Source organism: Somniosus microcephalus, chromosome 7 (assembly GCF_052327205.1).
Source record: "Somniosus microcephalus isolate GS21.2 chromosome 7, FLI_Smic_1.0, whole genome shotgun sequence".
Classification (NCBI taxonomy): domain Eukaryota; kingdom Metazoa; phylum Chordata; class Chondrichthyes; order Squaliformes; family Somniosidae; genus Somniosus; species Somniosus microcephalus.
Window position 1 is genome coordinate 30,417,103 of NC_140993.1, and position 21,823 is coordinate 30,438,925.

General features: G+C 44.5%; 1 protein-coding gene across 1 annotated transcript in view; it reads left to right on the forward strand.

Moving 5' to 3' along the window:
• piezo2b (piezo-type mechanosensitive ion channel component 2b) overlaps positions 1-21,823 on the forward strand; it is an 852,062-nt gene that overhangs the window by 691,657 nt on the left and 138,582 nt on the right. The window contains exons 22-27 of the mRNA XM_085992353.1: positions 2,150-2,350; positions 5,466-5,670; positions 7,553-7,654; positions 14,134-14,299; positions 17,731-17,974; positions 20,591-20,687. Of these exons, the coding sequence (XP_085848479.1) occupies positions 2,150-2,350; positions 5,466-5,670; positions 7,553-7,654; positions 14,134-14,299; positions 17,731-17,974; positions 20,591-20,687 (1,015 nt within the window). The remainder of the gene's footprint in view (positions 1-2,149; positions 2,351-5,465; positions 5,671-7,552; positions 7,655-14,133; positions 14,300-17,730; positions 17,975-20,590; positions 20,688-21,823) is intronic.

Here is a 21,823-nt window from a genome sequence, read left to right on the forward strand (position 1 = left end):
TCTGAAAATAGCTGAAAAAAACAGCGACATTAGTATCACTAATGCAATCACTAATCACTGTCAGCGCTGAGCAAACCCGACACGCAGCGGCGGGGGAGGCAATTAAATTCATTAGTGGCTTGTTTACCGCCATTTAGCAATGTTTTTTTCCCAACTTTTTGAATTTGACAGGTCACCCACCGGTTTCCTGCTGTGCCTAGACCTCGTCTGTGAAGCTGAGGCAGGAGGTCACTTGCCATTGAATCAGCTGATGAGCTGACAGCTTCAAATGTCAAGTCAAAGCTCCCAGCTGATTGAGATATGTTCTCTTAATGACTATCTTCTCTAAACTGCATTTCCACTACAGATTCAGGATGCTGCAAGTCTTTACACAAGTCTCCATCCAGTCTGACCTCATTACCTCTCCTACCATTGACAGATTGCTTCTGTCATCTCTACTTCACCTGCCATCTATTCCATCAGCATGGGTGCCCTTGAAACTCTCTCACCTTGGTCCTCAGAATCCCACCACAATCAGCCCCAACACCAACATTACCAAACACACCAGCAGTACCAACAACAACACAAACCTTCTCCGCAATCACCTGATGCTGCACAGGATAGAGGGCATCAGCACCCAACCACATTGCTGCCCGGGAGGCCAGGGATGGCCTCACCATGGCCAGATTTACTTCACTTGACACTGTACACCCTGGCTGCCACATGATGTGTCAGGTTGGCACCATCCCACACCAACACCATTCCTTTCACACTCATCACCATTGCGGGGGGTACCATTATGTCTCATCATTCGCTGCAACTCACTAAGCCACTTCTAAAGGTGCACACAAATCTGTCCAAGAATGCAAAGTGTTCAAAATAAAGATTTCAATGTTTGACCCTACATTTACAGAAACTTTACATGAACATGCATAAAACACCCAAGTGCCTTCCCTTGGGCGTTAGTTGGTTTGATTGGACTAGGATGAGGATGAGTGTGAGGGGTGGCTAGTGAGATGAGGATGTGATAATATAGATAGAGAGGGATAGATGGAGGTACAAGGTAAGTTGGTGTGAGTAAGGATGTGCAGGAGTAGGGTAGGGAAGGCAGAGTGATGGGGATGTGATGAGAGGCACAGCAGGATGAGGTTGAGTGTGGCTTAGTACTAATGTTTTCTGATCTACTGAGATCATTGAAACATTTGCGGCACTGCACCCAGGTCCTCCTGACCACATCCCTGCTTGTGTCCTCCTGTTCAGTGTGCAACCAGGCTGTGTTGATTTCTTGGAGAGGTCTCTTCTGCCCATGGGAAGGAAAGAGGACCTCCCTGTGTGCTGTGGCTCCCTCTATAAGCATATGGAGGGAGTCATGGGCGAGCCTGGGTGCAACTTTACACCTCTGTGCAGCGCTTGTCAGTGTTTGCAGCACCTCAATGCTGCAGAACACTGACAGCACAAATGTCAAAATAAATTTGGTCATGGTCCCTTTAAGGAAACCTGCTGATGCCGTGTCATCAAATGATGTGACCAGACCCGCATCCTTCAATTGGCCGGGAAGCACGCTGGGCGGGCTTAACAAGCCCAATCAGGAGAAATTCATTTCAGAGGCCAGGATGGAGACAGCAGTGGGGTCGGGACCTGCCACCGACATCGCCCGCCCCGGACGCGCCGAGGTAGGGAAAATCGCGGCCTAAGTGTCAGAATTGCTGAGTTAGTAACAAACTAGCTTCCTAATTCAGGAGGTTGGGGCTCCAACCTCCACTATAGGACTTGAAGGCAGAGTCTAGGCTTGCACTGCAGTGCTATATTATCAGAGGTGCTATTCTTTGCATTGATCTGATTCTGCCTGACTGTTCAGATAGATGTCAAAGATCCAATGGCACTACTCTGGTCACCATTCCTTGCTCAACCAAAAGAGATGAACGCGTCATTTATCTCATTGCTGTTTCTGGAAACTTGCTGATTGCAATATAGCTGCTGTGTTTACCTACATAACAGCAGTAACTGCACTTCCAAGTAATGCAATGTATGATGAGAGACACCAGGATCACCTTCTGACTTTCTGGGATGCCTGCAGATTTAAATGATTGTAAAAATTAGACCAGAATATATCTTCAGAACATCTGAAACTTCAGGCGTGACAAATTTATGTTTTTTTTCTCATTTCTAGAACAACCTGCTGATTCTCGCTATTTTAGCGTTTGAAGTGACAATCTATCGTCATCAGGAGTACTTTAGACTCCGCAATAATCTTCCACCTCCAGTAACGAAAACCATCTTTCATGACATCACAAGGCAACACCTAGATAATGGACTGGTGAACTGTGCCAAGTATTTCATAAACTACTTCTTCTACAAGTTCGGATTGGAGGTATGCAGCACATAGTTTTGAAATAAAATCTTACTTATCTGTGCCTCAGTAATCATATCTATCCAAAGAAGCATAATAGTAAAAAAAAATGTGGGTGATTGGATTAGGATCATTTCTGTTCTAAATAATTGCATTGGTAATTTTTAAATCAAATTAATCTGGATGTAATCACGTGTTTTCTGCACTGTAGCAGTCTGCATTTTAAAGCACAAATTGTAGAGTATTAAGTCAGCATGACACGACGGTGGTGGTAATCACTGGTTTGATTCCCTGTACTGATCAGTTCCTTATAGAATAATAGAATGCTACAGCACAGAAGGAAGCCATTTGACCCATCGTACCTGTGCCAGCTCTTTGAAAGAGCTATCCAATTAGTCCCATTCCTTTGCCATTTCCCCAAAGCCCTGCAATTTTTTCCCCTTCAAGTATTTATCCAATTCCCTTTTGAAAGTTATTATTGAATCTGCTTCCATCGCCTGTTCATGCAGTGCATTCCAGATCACAACAACTCACTGCATAAAAAAAAAATTTCCTCACCTCAGTCTCACTTTATGTTTGGAGGTACGGAATGATGGTCAGGTTTTTAACCACAAGAGTGAAACAGTCGCTGCTTTTACATTGATCTTCTTTTAATTCGGATTCTCGGAGACCAACATCTGGGAGACTTTCCCAAAGTTTATGCTATTAAATCTGCCCAGTGATACACTTGTAGAAGCAATTTTAATCAGAAGCTCTGCTCTTGTGTGTGCTTCACCAGGGACAGCTTACACCTGCCCTGGCATTGCATAACGTATTTGTTTGTCCTCAGTCTCAATCACAACATCTGTCTGACCCCTGGAGAGACTGAGAGAAAATATCCTCATATTTTCCTTTTAAAATTTACAGAGTATAATGTTACAGATGGAAGAATCTTTTTCTCCAGTTTTGTCTCTTTTTTTCCCCTCATCTCCTGTAGGCAGTGACTTATGTTGGGATACACTCCCACAGGTTAGGAGAAATTTCTTTACACAAAGGTCTGCAGGAGCATGGAATGCTTTACCACAGGGATTGGATGGGAAAGAAACCATTGCGCCTTTTACGGGAAAATTGGATAAATATTTGAAGCAGAAGGAGATACAGGACTATGGGGAGAGACAGGGGCAGCGGGTTTAATTTTAGATGTAGACCAGACATGATGAGCCAAGAGCGCTCCAATACTTTTCCAAAAGGCCATTGTTTGTGCATGAACCTAGACAGTGAATTGTGGTGGGTTATTCACCCATCAAGGACACCAGTACCAAGCACAAGCTATCCTCGCATGACATTCACATGTTCACACTTTTGACAAATAGCAAGTCTATCCTTGGCTCACTCCTATTTTTCATCTACATGCTCCCCCTCGGCGACATCGTCTGAAACACAGCGTCAGATTCCACATGTAAGCTGACGGCACCAAGCTCGACCTCACCTTCACCTCTCTCGACCCCTCCACTACCGTTGATTTGTCACACAGCTCGTCCGGCATCCAGTATTGGATGAGCAGAAATTTTCTCCAAATAAGCTTTGGGAAGACCAAAGCCATTGTCTTCAGCCCCCTCACCTGCCATAAACTCTGATCCTTAGCCATCGATTCCATCCCTCTCCCTGGCCACTGTCTGAGGCTGAAACAGACTGTTCGCAACCTTGGTGGCCAATTTGACCCTGAGCTGAGCTTCTGACCCCATATCCTCTCCATCACCAAGAATGCCTACCTCCACCTCTGTAATATCGCCAGTCTCCACCCCTGCCTCAGCTCATCCACTGCTGAAACCTCATCCATGCTTTTGTTGCCTCCAGACTCGACTATTTCAATGCTCTCATAGCCAGCCTCCCATCTCCCAGCCTCCTTAAACCCTAGCTCATCCAAAAATCTGCTGTCCGTATCCTAACTCGCACCAAGTCCCGTTCACGCTGCACCCTTGTGCTCGCTGACCTACAGTGGTTCCATGTCCAGCAAGCCTCAAATTTAAAATTCTCATCCTTGTATTCAAATCCCTTCATGGCTTCACCCCACCCTATCTCTGTCCTAAAACTCTACAAGAACTCTGCGTTCCTCCAGTTCTGGCCTCTTGTGCATCCCTGATTTTCTTTGCCCTACCATTGGTGGTCGTGCCTTCAGCTGGCTAGCCCATGAGCTCTGTAATTCCTTCCCTAAACCTCTCCGCCTCTCCCTTCTCCTTTAAGAAGCTCCTTAAAACCTACCTCTTTGACCTGTCCTAATATCTCCTTATGTGGCTCGGTGTCAAATTGTGTCTGATAACGCTCCTGTGAAGCGACTTGGGACGTTTTGCTATGTCAAAGGTGCTGTATAACTGCAGGTTGTTGTTGTTACTGTTTAGATAGCAATCAGAAGTAGGAATCTTGGCTGATCTTTTACAAATCCTTCACACAGGAATACTGAGACTGTTACAGTGCCCCATGTATCCCACCAGCTGAATTTAGCTAACTATCGTAGATGAAGAATTGAACGTGAGCCATTTCTGATCTATATGGCTTAAAGCCGCACAAGAGACATTTGCGCTAGAACCATAAATTGCATGTGCAAAGGAATGATATTTCACACATGGAGCATAACATTGTTTTTTATATTATAAAAGAAACTGTTCTATCAGCAGATGAATAACTGCCTCTGTCAATGCATCCTCTGCCATTTGATGATAACAGCACTCATTGGGGGAAGCAATTCACTCTTGTTTTACCCATTTGTCAAGCGTAAAGCAAGGGAAAAACGTTCCAAAATTGGGTTGCGAAACGTCTGCCCCGACCTGTACACACAGTTTGGTGGCCACCATATGGGATCCGCCAGGGTGCCCACCTGAAACTGGCGTGGTGCTAATTATTTATGCAAATTAGGGTCCTCCTCATCTCTGCCTATTTGTACCGGGGGGGTCTTAATTGGCCTTACCAGCTGTCTTTAAAGGGATTCTGTGCAAAATGGGTCACAAATTCCTTTTTAATAAGCCATTTATTTTATAGAAAATATAAATGTTGAACGTTGAATTCAGAAATGTTCTTTCCAACCCCTCTGCTTACTACTTCAGCCTAAAGGTACTCTTTCTCGACTGATGCCATCTCTGTTTGTTCACATTTTCCGCAGATATGTTTTTTGATGACGGTCAATGTGATTGGTCAACGGATGGATCTCTATGCCATGCTTCACGCCTTTTGGTTATTTGCATTACTCTACCGACGCCGCAGAAAAGCCATTGCGGAGATCTGGCCTAAGTACTGCTGTTTCCTAGCATGCATTCTGACCTTTCAGTACCTACTTTGTATTGGCATCCCGCCCGCTGCCTGTAAAGGTACAAGTACTGCATTTTTAAAATAATTAATATTAGAAAACTTGAATTTTCCACTTGAATATATTGTTCAGCCTGAAAAATTTGAGGACAGTGGCCTGATCTTTCTTTGATTTAGTTTAAGTATCATGCAACCAGTGTCCCATTGGCCCGGAATTTGCGGTTGTAACGCAGTCAGCGCTTGCCGTCATTGCTCTGTGAAACTGACAGCAACTTCTGGTGTCTGCACATGCGCAGTTAAACGTGGAAATCCGGAGGTTGCTGTCAGTGATACCCTGCTCCGCCCTGTGCTCGCTGATCTACATTGGCTCCCTGTTAAGCAGCACCTCGATTTCAAAATTCTCATCCTTTTCAAATCCCTCCATGGCCTCGCCTCTCCCTAGCTCTGTAATCTCCTCCAGCCCCACAACCCCCCAAGATATCTGCGCTCCTCTAATTCTGCCCTCTTGAGCAGCCCTGATTATAATCGCTCAACCATTGGCGGCCGTGCCTTCTGTTGCCTAGGTCCTAAGCTCTGGAATTCCCTGCCTAAACCTCTCCGCCTCACTACCTCTCTTTCCTCCTTTAACACGCTCCTTAAAACCTACCTCTTTGACCAAGCTTTTGGTCACCTGCCCTAGTTTATCGGTGTCAAATTTTTTATCTTAAAATACTCCTGTGCAGTGCCTTGGGATGTTTTACTACATTAAAGGCGCTATATAAATACAAGTTGTTGTTGTTGTAGGGGGTGCTGCTGCAGTCTTCGCAGATGGAATCAATTAGAAATCACTTATTTGACGTGAACCTCAACTTTTCACGCACTATTTTGCTCTAAAACACTTGAAAAAGTTAAGCCTTGTTGAATGAGATTTTGGCAGCATATTAAGTCATAATTACTGCTGAACAACTTCTATGGCCATGAATAACTAGCTTTATATTGTAGAGTGTCATTTACTCCATTCCATGACAAAATATTTTATTTTTTATAATAAAAAAATAATTTTTTATTTTATTTTTTAAAGTTTGTTTATGATATTTCAGTATCTACCTTAATCCCCATGTGTATATCCCAAACTTTATTTTCGCTTTCTGTAAAATTATTTAAAAGTGAATGATAAAACCTGCTTTTTACTTCCTGGTTTGCTGTCTGTGAGAATTCTTCAATGTGATTGACTGCTCAGCCTGCTTGCTGATGATCGCTGTTGCTGGATGCCACAGATCCCCGGGTAGATGGCGCCAGATGGAAAGTCACGTCGGGAAAAGGGAGATCGACGCCACAGAGCCCGCTATAAAACTTGTGGGCAGCTTTCTTCAAGATCAGCGGCGAGCGCCGTCACTTCACCACTGACCACAAAATCCGGGCCATTGACACCAAATAGTAATATGTCAGTATTTAGAGGACTGTGTTTATTGAATAGAAGTTATATTATTTAATGTCCTTTTTATGGCCGAAAATAGAAAACAAATCATAATCTTTACCTAAAGGCATATTTTTCCTATTGATTATAATGCACAAATGCTGTTTGTGCTGGCACAGATGGATTTTCAGCCAAGACACTTCCTGCCAGCTACAACACCAAGAAGCTAAGGTTGCAGTTCTGTCCCAGTCATTTTGGAGGGAGACATTTTCCCCTTTAAATACGGAACAGACTTGCGGTTGTGTCTATGTTGAAATAACATAAGCGAGACAAGAGAATTGTGTACGACATGTTGGGCAATACATTACGCCCTCCATCCACAGCTGAAGTAGCAACAATGTGTTTTTTGTCAGTCTGCTCTTTTGTTTCTGATCATAGCGACAGTGATGTAACTGTTTATCAAAATGAAATATAGACGGACCCTGCTTCATTGTCCAAGTAAATACCAATAGATGTGTTTCACCCCGTACCTTTTTTTTGTATTGCAGAGTATCCATGGAGATATGCTAGTGCCAAAATCAACTCAAACTTTATTAAGTGGTTGTACTTCCCAGACTTCATCATAAATCCTAATCCAATGTTTCTTCTCTGTGAGTACAGGGGATGTTTTGAACATCATTAGTATTAGGGGTAGAATTTAGAAATAAGTAATAAATCTGGTAGCTGTTACTTAGTGCTCCGCCTTGCTGGTGTTTAATGTTTTCTGTTGTTCTGTATATCTTGTTTTGGTTTAGTAGCCTCTGCCTTTTTTTTGTATTCATACATCCTCTGCTTTCATGAAAGACTATTCCAAATTCAACAAATATTCTTAAATGTTTATCGTCCAAATGCTGAGTTTTAAGTTCTGTTTAACACATAATCATTCACTGCTGTTTTGTAGCAAAGTAGTGAAGCAAATAATTAAACAATCACAGCTTTAATATTTTAACAACACTGAAAATGTTCATAATGAGTTTATTTTGGTGGTGGGTGTAAAGTCTGTAGGTATTATGGCGAATTAATACACAGACTACAAGAGTAACTTTAACAGGACTTTACTATTCGAAGGTCAGGGCGAATCTGCCCAATAAATCCTGACACAGCACTTATATACCGGTGTGGTCACCGTCGGTATTACAGTATACAGCAGCCAAGATAAAGTAGTGCCACACCTAAAATAGTTCTCTTAAAGGTGGACGGTTACATACAATAGTTCTCTTAAAGGTAGAACAGTTACATACACTACAATCCTCCCTTTTTAGCTTACAACATACTTATTCCCCATTAACATAACATCATAACATATATACAACTTATGCAAAACAGTTCACAGATTCAGTCTCTCTGGAGGCTTCCTGACTCTGTCCGGATAACGCCTCGGTGGTGTAGTAGTTTTCGGCGGGGTAGTAGGTTCTTCTGGCAAGGTCGATTCGGCTTGAAGGACAGTGTCAGGTTCATCTGATTCCAGTATTACCAGATCGGAGGTAGGTGCTCTGGGTATCTCTGCTTCAACATTAGCCGTGTAAGGTTGTGGAGTAGGTTGGTCCTTTGTGGATGACCCTATGATCTGGTCAACATGGCGCCTTATTATGCTGTCACCAATGTCCACGGTATACATCAGCGGCCCTAGCCTTTTCCCAATAGTTCCAGGCTGCCATTTCTCGGTACGGTAGTCCCGGGCCAAAACTTGTTGACCTATCTGAAAGGATCTAGTTGGCCTTTCATTCATGCCCTGAAATTGCCGGTTCTCTACGTCCCTTCTGACGTTTGGCTTAATCAAATCCAGCCGGCATCTTAGTCTTCTATTGAAAAACATCATGGCGGGAGTTTGGTTTGTGACCGCATGTGTTGCATTCCTGTACGCCAACAAGAAGTTATCTACCTTATGTTGTAGGTTGATGTCTTCATTACCCATGGCCTTTATGGCCTTCTTGAAGGTCTGGACAAACCTTTCAGCTAATCCATTGGTGGCGGGATGGTATGGGGCTGACGTGTAGTGCTTGACCCCATTCCTTTTTAAGAACTTCCTGAATTCTTCGGACACAAATTGCGGTCCATTATCAGAACAGATCTGTTCCGGCAGCCCATTCCTGGCAAATATGGTCCTTAATACTGTGATGGTTTTTTCTGTGGTGGTGGAGGACATCTTTATTACCTCCGGCCACTTGGAGTGTGCATCCACCGCGATTAGAAACATTGAGTCCATAAATGGACCAGCAAAGTCGACGTGTACCCTTTGCCAAGGAGATGAGGGCCACTCCCATGGATGCAGAGGAGCTTGTGGTGGCGCGTTTTGGACCTTCTGGCATCCTAGACAGCTCTTGGTTATTTCTTCGATGTCTCCATCAATACCTGGCCACCACACAAACGCTCTTGCTAGGTTCTTCATTTTCACTCCACCCAGATGCCCCTCGTGAAGCTCCTTTAGCACCTTATGCTGAAGTTTGGGTGGAATCACCACTCTAGATCCACACATCAAGGTTCCTCGGCACACTGACAGCTGTTCTTTTCTTTGCGAAAATGCGGGCAGCGTTGGTTCGCCATGTGCTGGCCATCCCTCCACTGTTAAATCGTAGACTCGTGAGAGAGTCGGGTCATTTCTTGTTTCATTTTCGATCATCGACTTTGTTACTGGTAGACATTCCACTATGGATGAGTGGAACATCTCTACCGGGTCCACTGTAGCCGCCTCTTCTACTACTGGCAACGGTAGGCGCGATAACCCATCAGCATTTCCATGCTGTTTGGACCTTTTGTATTCGATGTCATATTGGTGTGCCCCAAGTAACACGGACCACCTCTGTAGCCTTTGCGCTGTCATAGTGGAAACGGCCTTGTTAGGGTTGAATATGGACACCAACGGCTGGTGGTCTGTCAGTAATGTGAACTTCTTGCCCTGCAGGTAATGATTGAATTTCTTTACTCCCCACACAAGGCTGAGGGCCTCCCTATCTATCTGAGCAGAATTTCGCTCAGCGGAGGTCAATGATCGGGACGCAAATGCGACTGGCCTTTCCGAGCCATTTGGTAACTTGTGTGAAAGTACTGCTCCAATTCCATAAGGGGAAGCATCACAAGCTAGACGAAGAGGTAACGTTGGGTTGAAATGAGCCAACACTTCCTCAGAGGTAATCAACGCCTTGCTTCTGTGAAAGGCCTTCTTACAGTCCTCGCTCCACTTCCATGGTACTTCTTTCCGCAACAGAGCATTCAGCGGATGCAGCACCGTGGATAGATTTGGCAGAAACTTGTGGTAATAATTAATCAACCCCAGAAACGATCTCAACTGTGATACATTTTCCGGAGCGGGGGCCTTCACGACAGCTTCTATCTTGTCAGGTGACTTGTGCAGCCCCTCTTGGTCAATGACATGACCGCAGTACGAGATCCGTTTCTGGAAGAACTCGCATTTCTGGCGATTAACTCGAAGGCCATATTCCTTCAACCTGGTGAGCACCAGTTTCAAATTTGTGAGGTGTTCCTCCTCGTCTTCTCCCGTAATCAGGATATCGTCCAAGTAACACTGCGTGCTTGGAATACCCTGTAAGACCTGCTCCATGGCCCTCTGCCAAATTGCTGGAGCCGAAGCTACTCCAAAAACCAGTCTATTATAACGATACAAGCCTCTGTGCGTGTTGATTGTGAGATACTGGCGCGACTCTTCCTTGACTTCCATTTGTAAGTATGCTTGTGCCAGGTCTATCTTGGTGAAGTGTTTCCCGCCAGACAATGAAGCAAAGATATCCTCAATCCGCGGGAGCGGGTATTGTACCGTGTGAAGCACCGGATTAACCGTGATCTTGAAGTCTCCGCAGATGCGGACCTTTCCCGGTCCCCCTGGCTTGTTACTTGATGAAGACTTCATGACGGGAACAATGGGCGTGGCCCACTCACTCCAGTCCACCTTAGACAGTACCCCTGAACGTTCAAGCTCTTCCAGTTCTGCCTCCACAGCAGGTCGTATCGCGTAAGGTACCGATCTGGCTTTGAAAAATTTTGGGCTTGCATGTTCTGCAATCTTGATTTTTGCTTTAATTCCTCTCAGTGTTCCCAGTCCTTGCTGGAATACCCCTTTAGCTTCGTCCAATATTCTGGACAACCGTTCAGGTTTGACATCTTCCTTTCCGGAATCTACCGTCATTGTGTTTAGTGAATGCCAGTCTATCTTTATTTTCCTGATCCACTCCCGTCCCAGAAGTGGTGGACCTCCCTTGGGCAGCACATACATGTCCATCCCTTGGTGATCTTTGTCCTTGTATCTCACCTTGACTTTTATCTTTCCGATGGGGTATACTTTGTGCCCCGTGTATGTCTGCAATACTATCTCCGTATCCCGTAGGGGAATATGTTTGAATAACTTTTTGTAATCTTGCTTATTCATGACCGTCAACGCCGATCCGGTGTCCACTTCCATCTTCACTTGGACTTTTGCAATCTGTAGTGTGACCCAGATAGTTTGTCGGTCAGCTTCTTTACTCACATTGTGAATCCTCAGACTACCCAGTTCCTTGCTGTTGGAGTCTGAGTCCGAATTCTGTTCATCTGGACTCTTCCCAGTCACCTTATGTACCTTTCTGTACTTCTTCTGCGGTGACTTATTATTGCTGGTCTTCTTTCCTGACCGGCATACCTTAGCTATGTGACCAAGCTTGCCACATTTTCTACATTCCTGGTTTTTAAACCAGCATTGGTTCTGGTCGTGTGTTGTCTTCCCACAACGATAACATTTCGTTGTACCCGAAGTCATTTGATCCACACTGAGTACCGCTGTCTTCTGCTGCATTTCCGCCATGCCTCTCGCTGCGGCTTCGTGCGATGATGCAATAAGGACAGCCTTATCAAGTGTAAGATCGTTCTCTTCGAGCAGTCGTTTTTGTGTTCCTTCCTTCGACATCCCGCACACGAACTTGTCTCTCAGTGCCTCTGTCAGATTTACCCCAAACTGACAGTATTTTGCTAGCCTACGCAGTTCAACCAGGTACTCCGCGTTGCTTTCCTCTTTTCGTTGCGTTCTCACGTAAAATTTAGATGTTCCGCTAACATCAGCGGTGCGGGGTTAAAATGATCCTTCAGGACAGCAACAATATTAGCGAAAGACTGATCCGCCGGTTTAGCTGGTGATAGAAGATGCTTCAATAACCCGTATGTCTTCGCCCCCATTGAGTTTAGTAAGGTTAGAGCTTTGTCATAATTTGCTATCTTATTGACCTTACAATATATCTCGATGCGTTCTACATACGTGGCCCAATCTTCCACATCGGAATCGAAACCGTTGATGTTACTACGCTTAGGCATCTTCACACTCTTCCTGAGAACAACAACGAAATATTTCTTTAACTTTTTTTTTCAAAATGGCGGTTTCCCGCGCTTGTCTTCTTTCCCCGCCCCTTTCAAAATGGCGGTTTCCCGCTTCTGTCTTCTTCCCCGCCTACTGGCGGCTTCCTGCATTTCTTCCCCTGGCGGGAGGGGTAAGCTTTTCCCTCGGGCGACGACCGCTGGCTTTCGGGGTTCGCAGCCTGCGCGTCGGCTTCAGTGCGTTCCTTGTTCCCTTTTCTCGGCAGGGCAACCGGCGCTGGGTACAACCCGTTGATGGCGAACAGTTTCAGCCGCTGGGCTGGATCTCGCTCAGTCTCCCTCAGCGGCTTCCAATCGCGCCGCCCAGCCCTCTCGCAGTCCGGTGCTTTCCTCCCCGGCTGCGGCTGAGTTCTCCGTTATTTATTTATTTTTATATCTTCCCACGCCTTACGATCCCGGTCGCAGCGCCTCGTGGCCTCGGTAGCTGCCCGGCCTTTTTCGCCGGTCGCGGTCTAGCTGTCTCACGACGCCGTTGCGTCTCCCAGCCCGCTTGTACCGCAGCTTCCGTGCTCCACGCTGCCCCAGTCTCAGCGCCTCTGGGCCCGACTTCTGTCCGGCTCCTTTCCCCCGACTGTGGTCGAGTTCACCGCCCTTATCCTCCGTTTATTTTTTTTTTTTATTTTCCCTTTACTCACAGTCACCGTGGCCGACTTGCTTCTCGTGCTGATCGGCTCACTCACCACCGTGGCAGAAGGGACAATCAGTGCCTGTTGCTGATGGAAGGCTTCGTGTCTGAATTCTTCCTTCTTCCTTGCTCTGCAGACTCGAGTTTTCTCTCAGCAGAACGACGAGGGCGGGTGCCTCTTCTCGACGCTCGTTAACTGCTTCGGAAGTATTGTTGCCGTAGGGTAAGGTCGAACTCGTCGCCACTGTAAAGTCTGTAGGTATTATGGCGAATTAATACACAGACTACAAGAGTAACTTTAACAGGACTTTACTATTCGAAGGTCAGGGCAAATCTGCCCAATAAATCCTGACACAGCACTTATATACTGGTGTGGTCACCGTCGGTATTACAGTATACAGCAGCCAAGATAAAGTAGTGCCACACCTAAAATAGTTCTCTTAAAGGTGGACGGTTACATACAATAGTTCTCTTAAAGGTAGAACAGTTACATACACTACAGTGCGGGGGGGAGTGGGTGTGTGGTTAGAAACAGGAAGATGTTAAATAGAGGCAGGCTGTGGAGGAGTGGAGGCAAAGCCCTTTCCAGAGCGATAGGGAAAGGACAATGGATTGTTATACCAGGCTGTTCTATTAATACAGGAAACTCTCGATTTACCAGCACTTAAATAACCAGAAATCTCTGTTAACTGGCAAAATTCAGGAGTAGGTTCAGGTAAGTTTTAATTCATATTAGTGGCTGTTACTGGATCTGTGGCTGTGTAACCGGGGTTCCTGCATTGTTGCTATGCAACAGGGACGCTTGGTCTGTGGCCGGGGTTCCTGCACCTGTTGCCATGCAACAGGGACGCCTGGATCTGTGGCCGTGTATGGGGCTCTTATGCCTTTTACTATACCTCTCTGTAATCCGGACTTTTTGATAAACCGGCACCACGCCGGTCCCGTCGGTGCTGGATAAAAAAGAGTTTCCTGTAATGGTATGATAATGCATCTTAAAATATTATTATGAACAACATGCAACGATTCCCTTTTATATGGCAAGAATGGTTTAAAATGTAAAAAAAAAATATCAGTTAAAAAAAAATCTAAGTTAGACTTATTGGCTTTCAGACGACTTCATGATGTTGCTGTGTGCGTCGCTGCAGTGGCAGGTGTTTGAAGATGAAAACAGAGCTGCGGTGCGGATAGTTGCAGGGGACAATGTGGAGATCTGCAGAGATCTGGATGCAGCCACGTTCAGTCAACATAACCCAGTACCAGACTTCATTCACTGCCGGTAAAGGACTAACTCTGATTGACATCTTTCACACCATGGTGAGGGGCAGACACTGACTCTAGCACCTGCCAGTGCATGCGTTCCATGTAATGGCACTGAGTTTGACGTAGCAGAGTATTCTTTATTTACTGAATGGTTTAATTGAAAAATAAATAAATATCACCAGCAAATTTAATGGAGGATTCTGTTCATACAATAGTTTGCAAGCGCATGCAATTATATTTATAGTTAAACAGCGTTATACAGTTAACAAGGACATCACGTCAAATATGGAGCTATGGTCATGGAGATTGTTGTGGGGTGGATCTTAGAGAGAGGGATTGGTGATAATACTGCAAGCATTGATGGCCATAGAGGGATAAGAGAAGCAACATTCATAGGTTGTTCAGTGATTAGAGTTCATACTTACCTTTATTTGTTTAGATTTAGTCAATAGCTCTGAAAGGTAAAAAATAGGACAGAAAGTAGATGTAGGAAAGGAAATAAGGCTTTATTGGTTGTAAAACGATAACATAAGTTGGAGTGTTCGGGTAACTTTCCTAACTGGTGAACAGTTGGAGAGAAGTGACGAGATTAAATCCCAGTTGTCAAAGTGACTGGCTCAGTGGCTAGGGTTACCAACTCTGGTTGGATGCATTCCTGGAGATTTCATCACGTGACCTCCTGCCTCCAACTGCCCCGCCCCCACAGTTCCACCATTGATCGCCAAAAACGTCCATCTTCGCGTTTTATCCCAACCAATTGGAAGGCACAGCTACTGACTCTCCATTACATGATTGGATGATTGTTGCCTGTCAAACTGACTTTTTTCCAATATTGATTTTTATAACTAATAAATGAAAGTGTTCAAAGAAAATTAAAAAAAAACACACTTTTTTTACTGCTCCTATGAATTTTCTCCTGAGTTACTCGCAAATAGCGTCCTGGAGATTAACCTTTAATTTCTGGAGACCCCAGGCCAGTCCTGGTGGGTTGGCAACTTTATTAGTGGATAGTCCATGATACCTCTATAAAGATGAAGTTGCTCTGTGTAAACTGTACAACTTATGTTCATCAAACTGATCACTTGTGTTATCAATCCTGCTATTTAGCTGTAGAAGAGATGGGGTTGGGGGGGGTGGGTGTTCGGTGGAGCGGGGTGGGGGCGGGATGCGATCTTTGACTTCCACACAAAACTGGGCAGAGCAGCTACCCATTCTTGCCGGCCTTATGCCTGAGCCATTTTGAGGCCTGTGCAGAATAAATCAGCGGATAAAATCGCAATATTTATCTTTCACTGATACTTATAACCGTTTTCTGAAATGAAAAATCGCACAACGCATTTTGAAATCCTTAAGGATTAAATCCTCAGTGTCATTACACTCTACTGATTTGGCAATCTAGCTCTTGCACTTCTTTGTATTGAATTTTATCTGCCATAATTATGCCATCTTGTAAATTTTGTTTTGAGGTGTGCAAGGTACTAAGTTAACCTAAAGCATTATTTCAAGAGGTGTGAACTGATAAGAGGCCAGGCCGGGACTGATATCAGGAAACAAATGCTGATTAAGACTTGGACTAGTCTTCCAGATAAGGTAGTGGAGGCAAAACTCTAGAATTATTAAAAAAATCATAGTCAAAGAGGAGGTAATTGAGATACTGGATGGGAAAAAATTGATAAAGAGGAAGTACTAGAAAGGTTGGCTGTACTTAAAGTAGATAAGTCACCAGGACCGGATGGGATGCATCCTAGGATGCTGAGGGAAGTAAAAGTGGAAATTGTGGATGCACTGGCCATAATCTTCCAATCCTCCTTGGATACGGGGTGGTGCCAGAGGATTGGAGAATTGCAAATGTTACACCCTTGTTCAAAAAAGGGTGTCAGGATAAACCCAGCAACTACAGGCCAGTCAGCTTAACCTCGGTGGTGAAAGCTTTTAGAAACGATAATCCAGGACAAAATTAACAGTCACTTGGACAAGTGTGGATTAATTAAGGAAAGCCAGCATGGATTTGTTAAAGGCAAATCATGTTTAACTAACTTGACTGAGTTTTTTGATGAGGTAACAGAGAGGGTTGATAAGGGCAATGCGGTTGATGTGATGTACATAGACTTCCAAAAGGCGTTTGATAAAGTGCCACATAATAGGCTTACCAGCAAAGTTGAAGCCCATGGAATAAAAGGGACAGTGGCAGCATGGATACGAAATTGGCTAAGTGACAGGTAACAGAGAGTAGTGGTGAACGGTTGTTTTTCAGACTGGAGGAAGGTATACAGTGGTGTTTCCCAGGGGTCGGTACAAGGACCACTGGTGTTCTTGATATATATTAATGATTTGGACTAGGGTGTACAGGGCACAATTTCAAAATCTGCAGATGACACAAAACTTAGAAGTATAGTGAACAGTGAGGAGGATAGTGATAGACTTCAAGAGGACATAGACAGGGCTGGTGGAATGGGCGGACACGTGGCAGCTGACATTTAATGCAGAAAAGTGCAAAGTGATACATTTTAGTAGAAAGAACAAGGAGAAGCAATATAAACTAAAGGGTACAATTCTAAAGGGGGTGCATGAACAGAGAGACCTGGGGGTATATGTGCACAAATCGTTGAAGGTGGCAGGGCAGGTTGAGAAAGCGGTTAAAAAAGCATATGAGATTCTGGAATTTATAGATAGAGATATAAAGTACAAAAGCAAGGAAGTTATAATGAACCTTTATAAAACACTGGTTTGGCCACAACTGGAGTATTGTGTCCAATTCTGGGCATCATATTTTAGGAAGGATGTGAAGGCTTTAGAGAAGGTGCAGGAAAGATTTACAAGAATGGTTCCAGGGATGAGGAATTACAGTTACGTGGATAGACTGGAGAAGCTGGGGTTGTTCTCCTTAGAGCAGTGAAGATTGAAAGGAGATTTGATAGAAATGTTCAAAATCTTGAGCCGTCTCGACAAAGTAGATAGAGAGAAACTGTTCCCATTGGCAAAAGGGTCGAGAACCAGAGGACACAGATTTAAGGTGATTGGCAGAAGATCCAAAGGCGACATGAGTAAAAACTTTTTTACGCAGCGAGTGGTTAGGATCGGGAATGCACTGCCTGAAAGGGTGGTGGAGGCAGATTCAATAGTGGCTTTCAAAAGGGAATTGGATAAGCACCTGAAGGAAAAAAATTGCAGGGCTACGGGGAAAGAGCAGGGGAGTGGGATTAGCTGAATTGCACGCAGAGAGCCATCACAGGCTCAATGGGCCGAATGGCCTGCTACTGTGCTGTAACAATTCTATGATTCTATGATTCTAAGCCATTAGATGTTGCGATAGGGGGACTGTAGATTGCTGTGGAAGAATGAGCTAGGTGAGCTCTGAGCTAGGTGAGCTAGATGGCCTCCCTCAGCTCTTCTGATCTTTATAATCTCATTATTGATATTTCAACATTTTCTTTTCTCCAAACACAGATCCTACCTGGACATGATAAAAGTCATTGGATTCAGTTACCTATTTTGGTTCGTGCTTACGATCATCTTTATCACAGGAACCACACGAATCAGCATCTTCTGCATGGGTTACCTGGTTGCCTGTTTCTATTTCCTACTTTTTGGTGGAGAGCTTTTACTAAAACCTATTAAAATAATCCTGCAATACTGGGACTGTCTTATTGCCTACAATGTATTTGTGATCACAATGAAGAATGTTCTATCTGTAAGTATTGAATGTTAAAAGCTCAAAGTTTTAGTCTCTAAGCGATGCTGAAGAGCGTTTTTATTTTGTTGCTGAAACATATACTGTTGTATCATTATTGTTACATGGATACCATTGGCTACCTCAACAACCGAACAGGTACAAGTTTAGGTAGGATTGATAAGATTTGGCTACTTCTCATTTACAGTGCAGTATATGGTAGAGGAGTATTGATTTGGGATAATAATGTTGTACAGGGTCAGTTTGGACTCTCCACTCCATTAACACTGGTGGATAGCAATTCCTGACATTTACTTAGGGCTCGATTTTAACAGCCCTGAGGAGGCGGGTTTGGAGGTGTGCCAGCTGCTAAAATCTGAAAAATTAGTTTCAGACACCCAACCCGCCTCCATCCTGCCCCATGCGATTTTCATGAGTGTCGGTTCAGCTACTCCCGAACTGACCCGACTCCAACCGGCGGGACAGGTAGTTAAGGCAGTTAAGAGCCTGTTAACTGCCTTGATAATCCTACTTTGATCGAGGTTTCCCATTTTCGTGCCTCTGGCTCCTGTTTCCCGTCTCGTCAGAAACAGTCCTGCAGCAAGGAGACGAGTTGGTGGAGGACATGATCTGTAGTCATTATTGGTGCAGAACTTTAAAAACGTTCCTGCAACATGGCTGGCATTCAAATGCAACAACTTGGTTGTTGGAGGTTTGGGATAAGATTTTTGCAAATCTACTGACCTTATTTAGAGTCATGAATTCCATGCTCTAATGGGGAGCCACTCTTGCAAAGAGCAAGTAGCCCCTATTTCCTGGCCCGCACTCCCTTCGAGTGTGGCTCTGCACTGAGAGGGCAAGATTGCCAGCTTACCCTTATAATTCCCCAGGGGTCAGAGCTGCTGCTGTCGGAAATGTGGCGGCAACTCCATTTGCGGAGTTTTCGCAGCCCTTTGGCTAAATTTATTGCCCATCCCCAGTTACCCTTGAGAAGACATAGAAACATAAAAGATAGGAGCAGGTGTAGGCCATTCAATGCGATCATGGCTGATCATCCAAATTCAGTACCCTGTCCCTGCTTTCTCCCCATATCCCTTGATCCCCTTAGCCTTAAGAAATATATCTAACTCCTTCTTGAATATATTTAATGAACTGGCCTCTACTGCCTTCTGTGGTAGAGAATTCCACAGGTTCACCACTCTCTGGGTGAAGAAATTCCTCCTCATCTCAGTCCTAAATGGCTTACCCCTTATCCTTAGACTGTGACCCCTGGTTCTGGACTCCCCGACCATCAGCAACATCCTTCCTGCATCTAGTCTGTCTAGTCCTGTTAGAATTTTATAAGTTTCAATGAGATCCCCTCTCATTCTTCTAAACTCTAGCAAATATAAGCCTAATCGACCCAATCTCTCTTCATACATCATTCCTGCCATCCCAGGTATCAGTCTGTATCAGGTATCTTCCCAGGTATAAGACCTTCTTGAACCGCTGCAGTCCATGTGGTGAAGGTGTTCACACAGTGTTGTTAGGTAAGGAGCTCCAGGGTTTCAACCCAGTGATGATAAAGGAACGGTGATTACATGTTCAGGTCAGGATGGTGTGTGACTTGGAGGGGAACTTGGAGGTGGTGGTGTTCCCATGTGCCTGCTACCCTTGTCCTTCTAGGTGGTGGAGGTTGTAGGTTTGGGAGGTGCTGTTGAAGAAGCCTTGGCGCGTTGCTGCAGTGCATCTATAGCTAACACTCACAGCAGCCACGGTAGGAAGTTATTGTTGTAATTCACATATAGTTATTACAGGCCAAGTCACGCAAACTCACTCTATAGCTAGCCTACCCACTGCCTAGAGGCTCTTGGCCAAATGCCCACTGGCAGAAGGGCTGGCAACCAGAGGACACAGATTTAAGATAATTGGAAAAAGAACCAGAGGGGAGATGAGGAGACATTTTTTTATTCGGCACGTTGTTATGACCTGGAATGCACTAATTGAAAGGGTGGTGGAGGCAGATTCAATAGTAATTTTCAAAATGAAATTGGATATAGACTTGAAAAGGAGAAATTTGCAGGGCTATGGGGAAAGAGCAGGGGAGTGGGACTAATCAAATCGTTCTTTCAAAGAGCTGGCACAGGCACGATGGGCTGAATGGCCTCCTTCTGTGCTGCATGATTCTATGATCAAGTTGATGTATAGTGATGTCATTGGGGGCTATAGGGTTGTCAAGTGGTCGACATTTCACCATCCACTCTTTTTTCCCCGTGAGTTATGTTTACTGCAGCCCCTTCCCTTGTTTGAAATCCCTGAAATTCTCCCTGATGTCCCCCTCCCAAATGGTTGCACCTCTGATCGTGTATACTCATGTATATGGAAATAAATTGTGCCATGAAATTGTATTTCATGAGGGTTAGTTATCAACAAGGACTGAACATGGACACTAAAAATGCAATACGCAGAAATTAAACAAAGTGTTATGTTAATCAAATCTTCATCTTCTGTTTAGTGGTTTGAAACTGTCTAATAATATATTTAAAGGTGTTGAGACTATTCCATACTTATGTGCCCTAAGTAACAAAACTAAAGAAAGAAATCAACATTACTGTTTGTTTATAAAAATGTACACATGAATGTGTGTTTCTATTACAGATCGGAGCATGCGCCTACATCAATTCTTTAATTACGAAGAGCTGTTGGTTAATCCAAACATTTGGCCTCGTCTGTACTGTTAAGGGCTATGACGTGCGTAAGTAATGTATTTCGCTTTTTTTTTATACAAAAAACATGTGCACCAAAAACCAGACAAAATTAAGATAAATATTTCCAATGAAGCATATATTATCATTTAGAATTCTGCTCTGTCATGCATATTATTTGCAAACACAACGCAAAGTACACAATGGATTCACAATCTCTATAATTGCATGTAGAATCTTGTAAACTCACTTCTAAAATTACATAAAACCAATGGTGGTGTATGGGGCTATCAAATGAATAGTTACAATTTTTAGGCAGGAGTAGGTCATTGACAAATTTACCCTACCCAATCAACTTCCAATTAACTAACCCTGATGCATTGCTAAATCTAATAGCCCTGAATCCTAGGGTATGGTAGCATAGTGGTTATGTTCCTGAACTAGTCATCCAGAAGGATTGGACTAATAAGCTGGAGGCATGAGTTCAAATCCCACGGCATCTGGGGAGTTTAAATTCAGTTAATTAAATAAAAATCTGGAATAAAAAGTTAGTATCGGTAGCTTGTCATAAAATCCCATCTGGTTCCTTTAGGGAAGAAAACCTGCTGTCCTAACCCGGTCTTGCCACAGCAATGTTGGCTCTTCACTGCCCTCTGAAATGGCTTAACAAGCCGCAATGATGCTGCGCAGTCGCTCCTCCAGGTCTGTAAGGGGGTGCAGCTCTGCCTGACCTCCTCCTGTGCGGTGCTGCTCCCTCCTGTTATGAGCAAGCTTGGCCTGCAAGAGAAAGGACAGTGAGTGAGTGTGCCAACCATAGCTGCTAATGTATGCGAGTGTGGATGCCACTTTTAGTAGGTGGGCATAGTTGGTGGGTGAGTATTGGGGATTTGGCGGTTTACACTGTCTGTGCACAGAGTGAGGTTGAGATGGTGGCATGTACAGGTTCTTGAAGCATGTACTCACCCTGACCACCCGAGTGAGGTCGTTGAACTTCTTGTGGCATTGGGTGGGCATCCTGTGGACCACGCTTCTGGCTGAGACATACTGGGCGATCTCCCTCCACATCCTCCTGAAGTCCTGCGGCAATGGCCTCCTGCCAGTGTCTGGGAAGAGCGCTGCCCGTCGGCATTCCACAGCCGTGACCAGAGTCTCCAAAGCCTAGTCGCAGAACCGGCGAGCTCTCTAT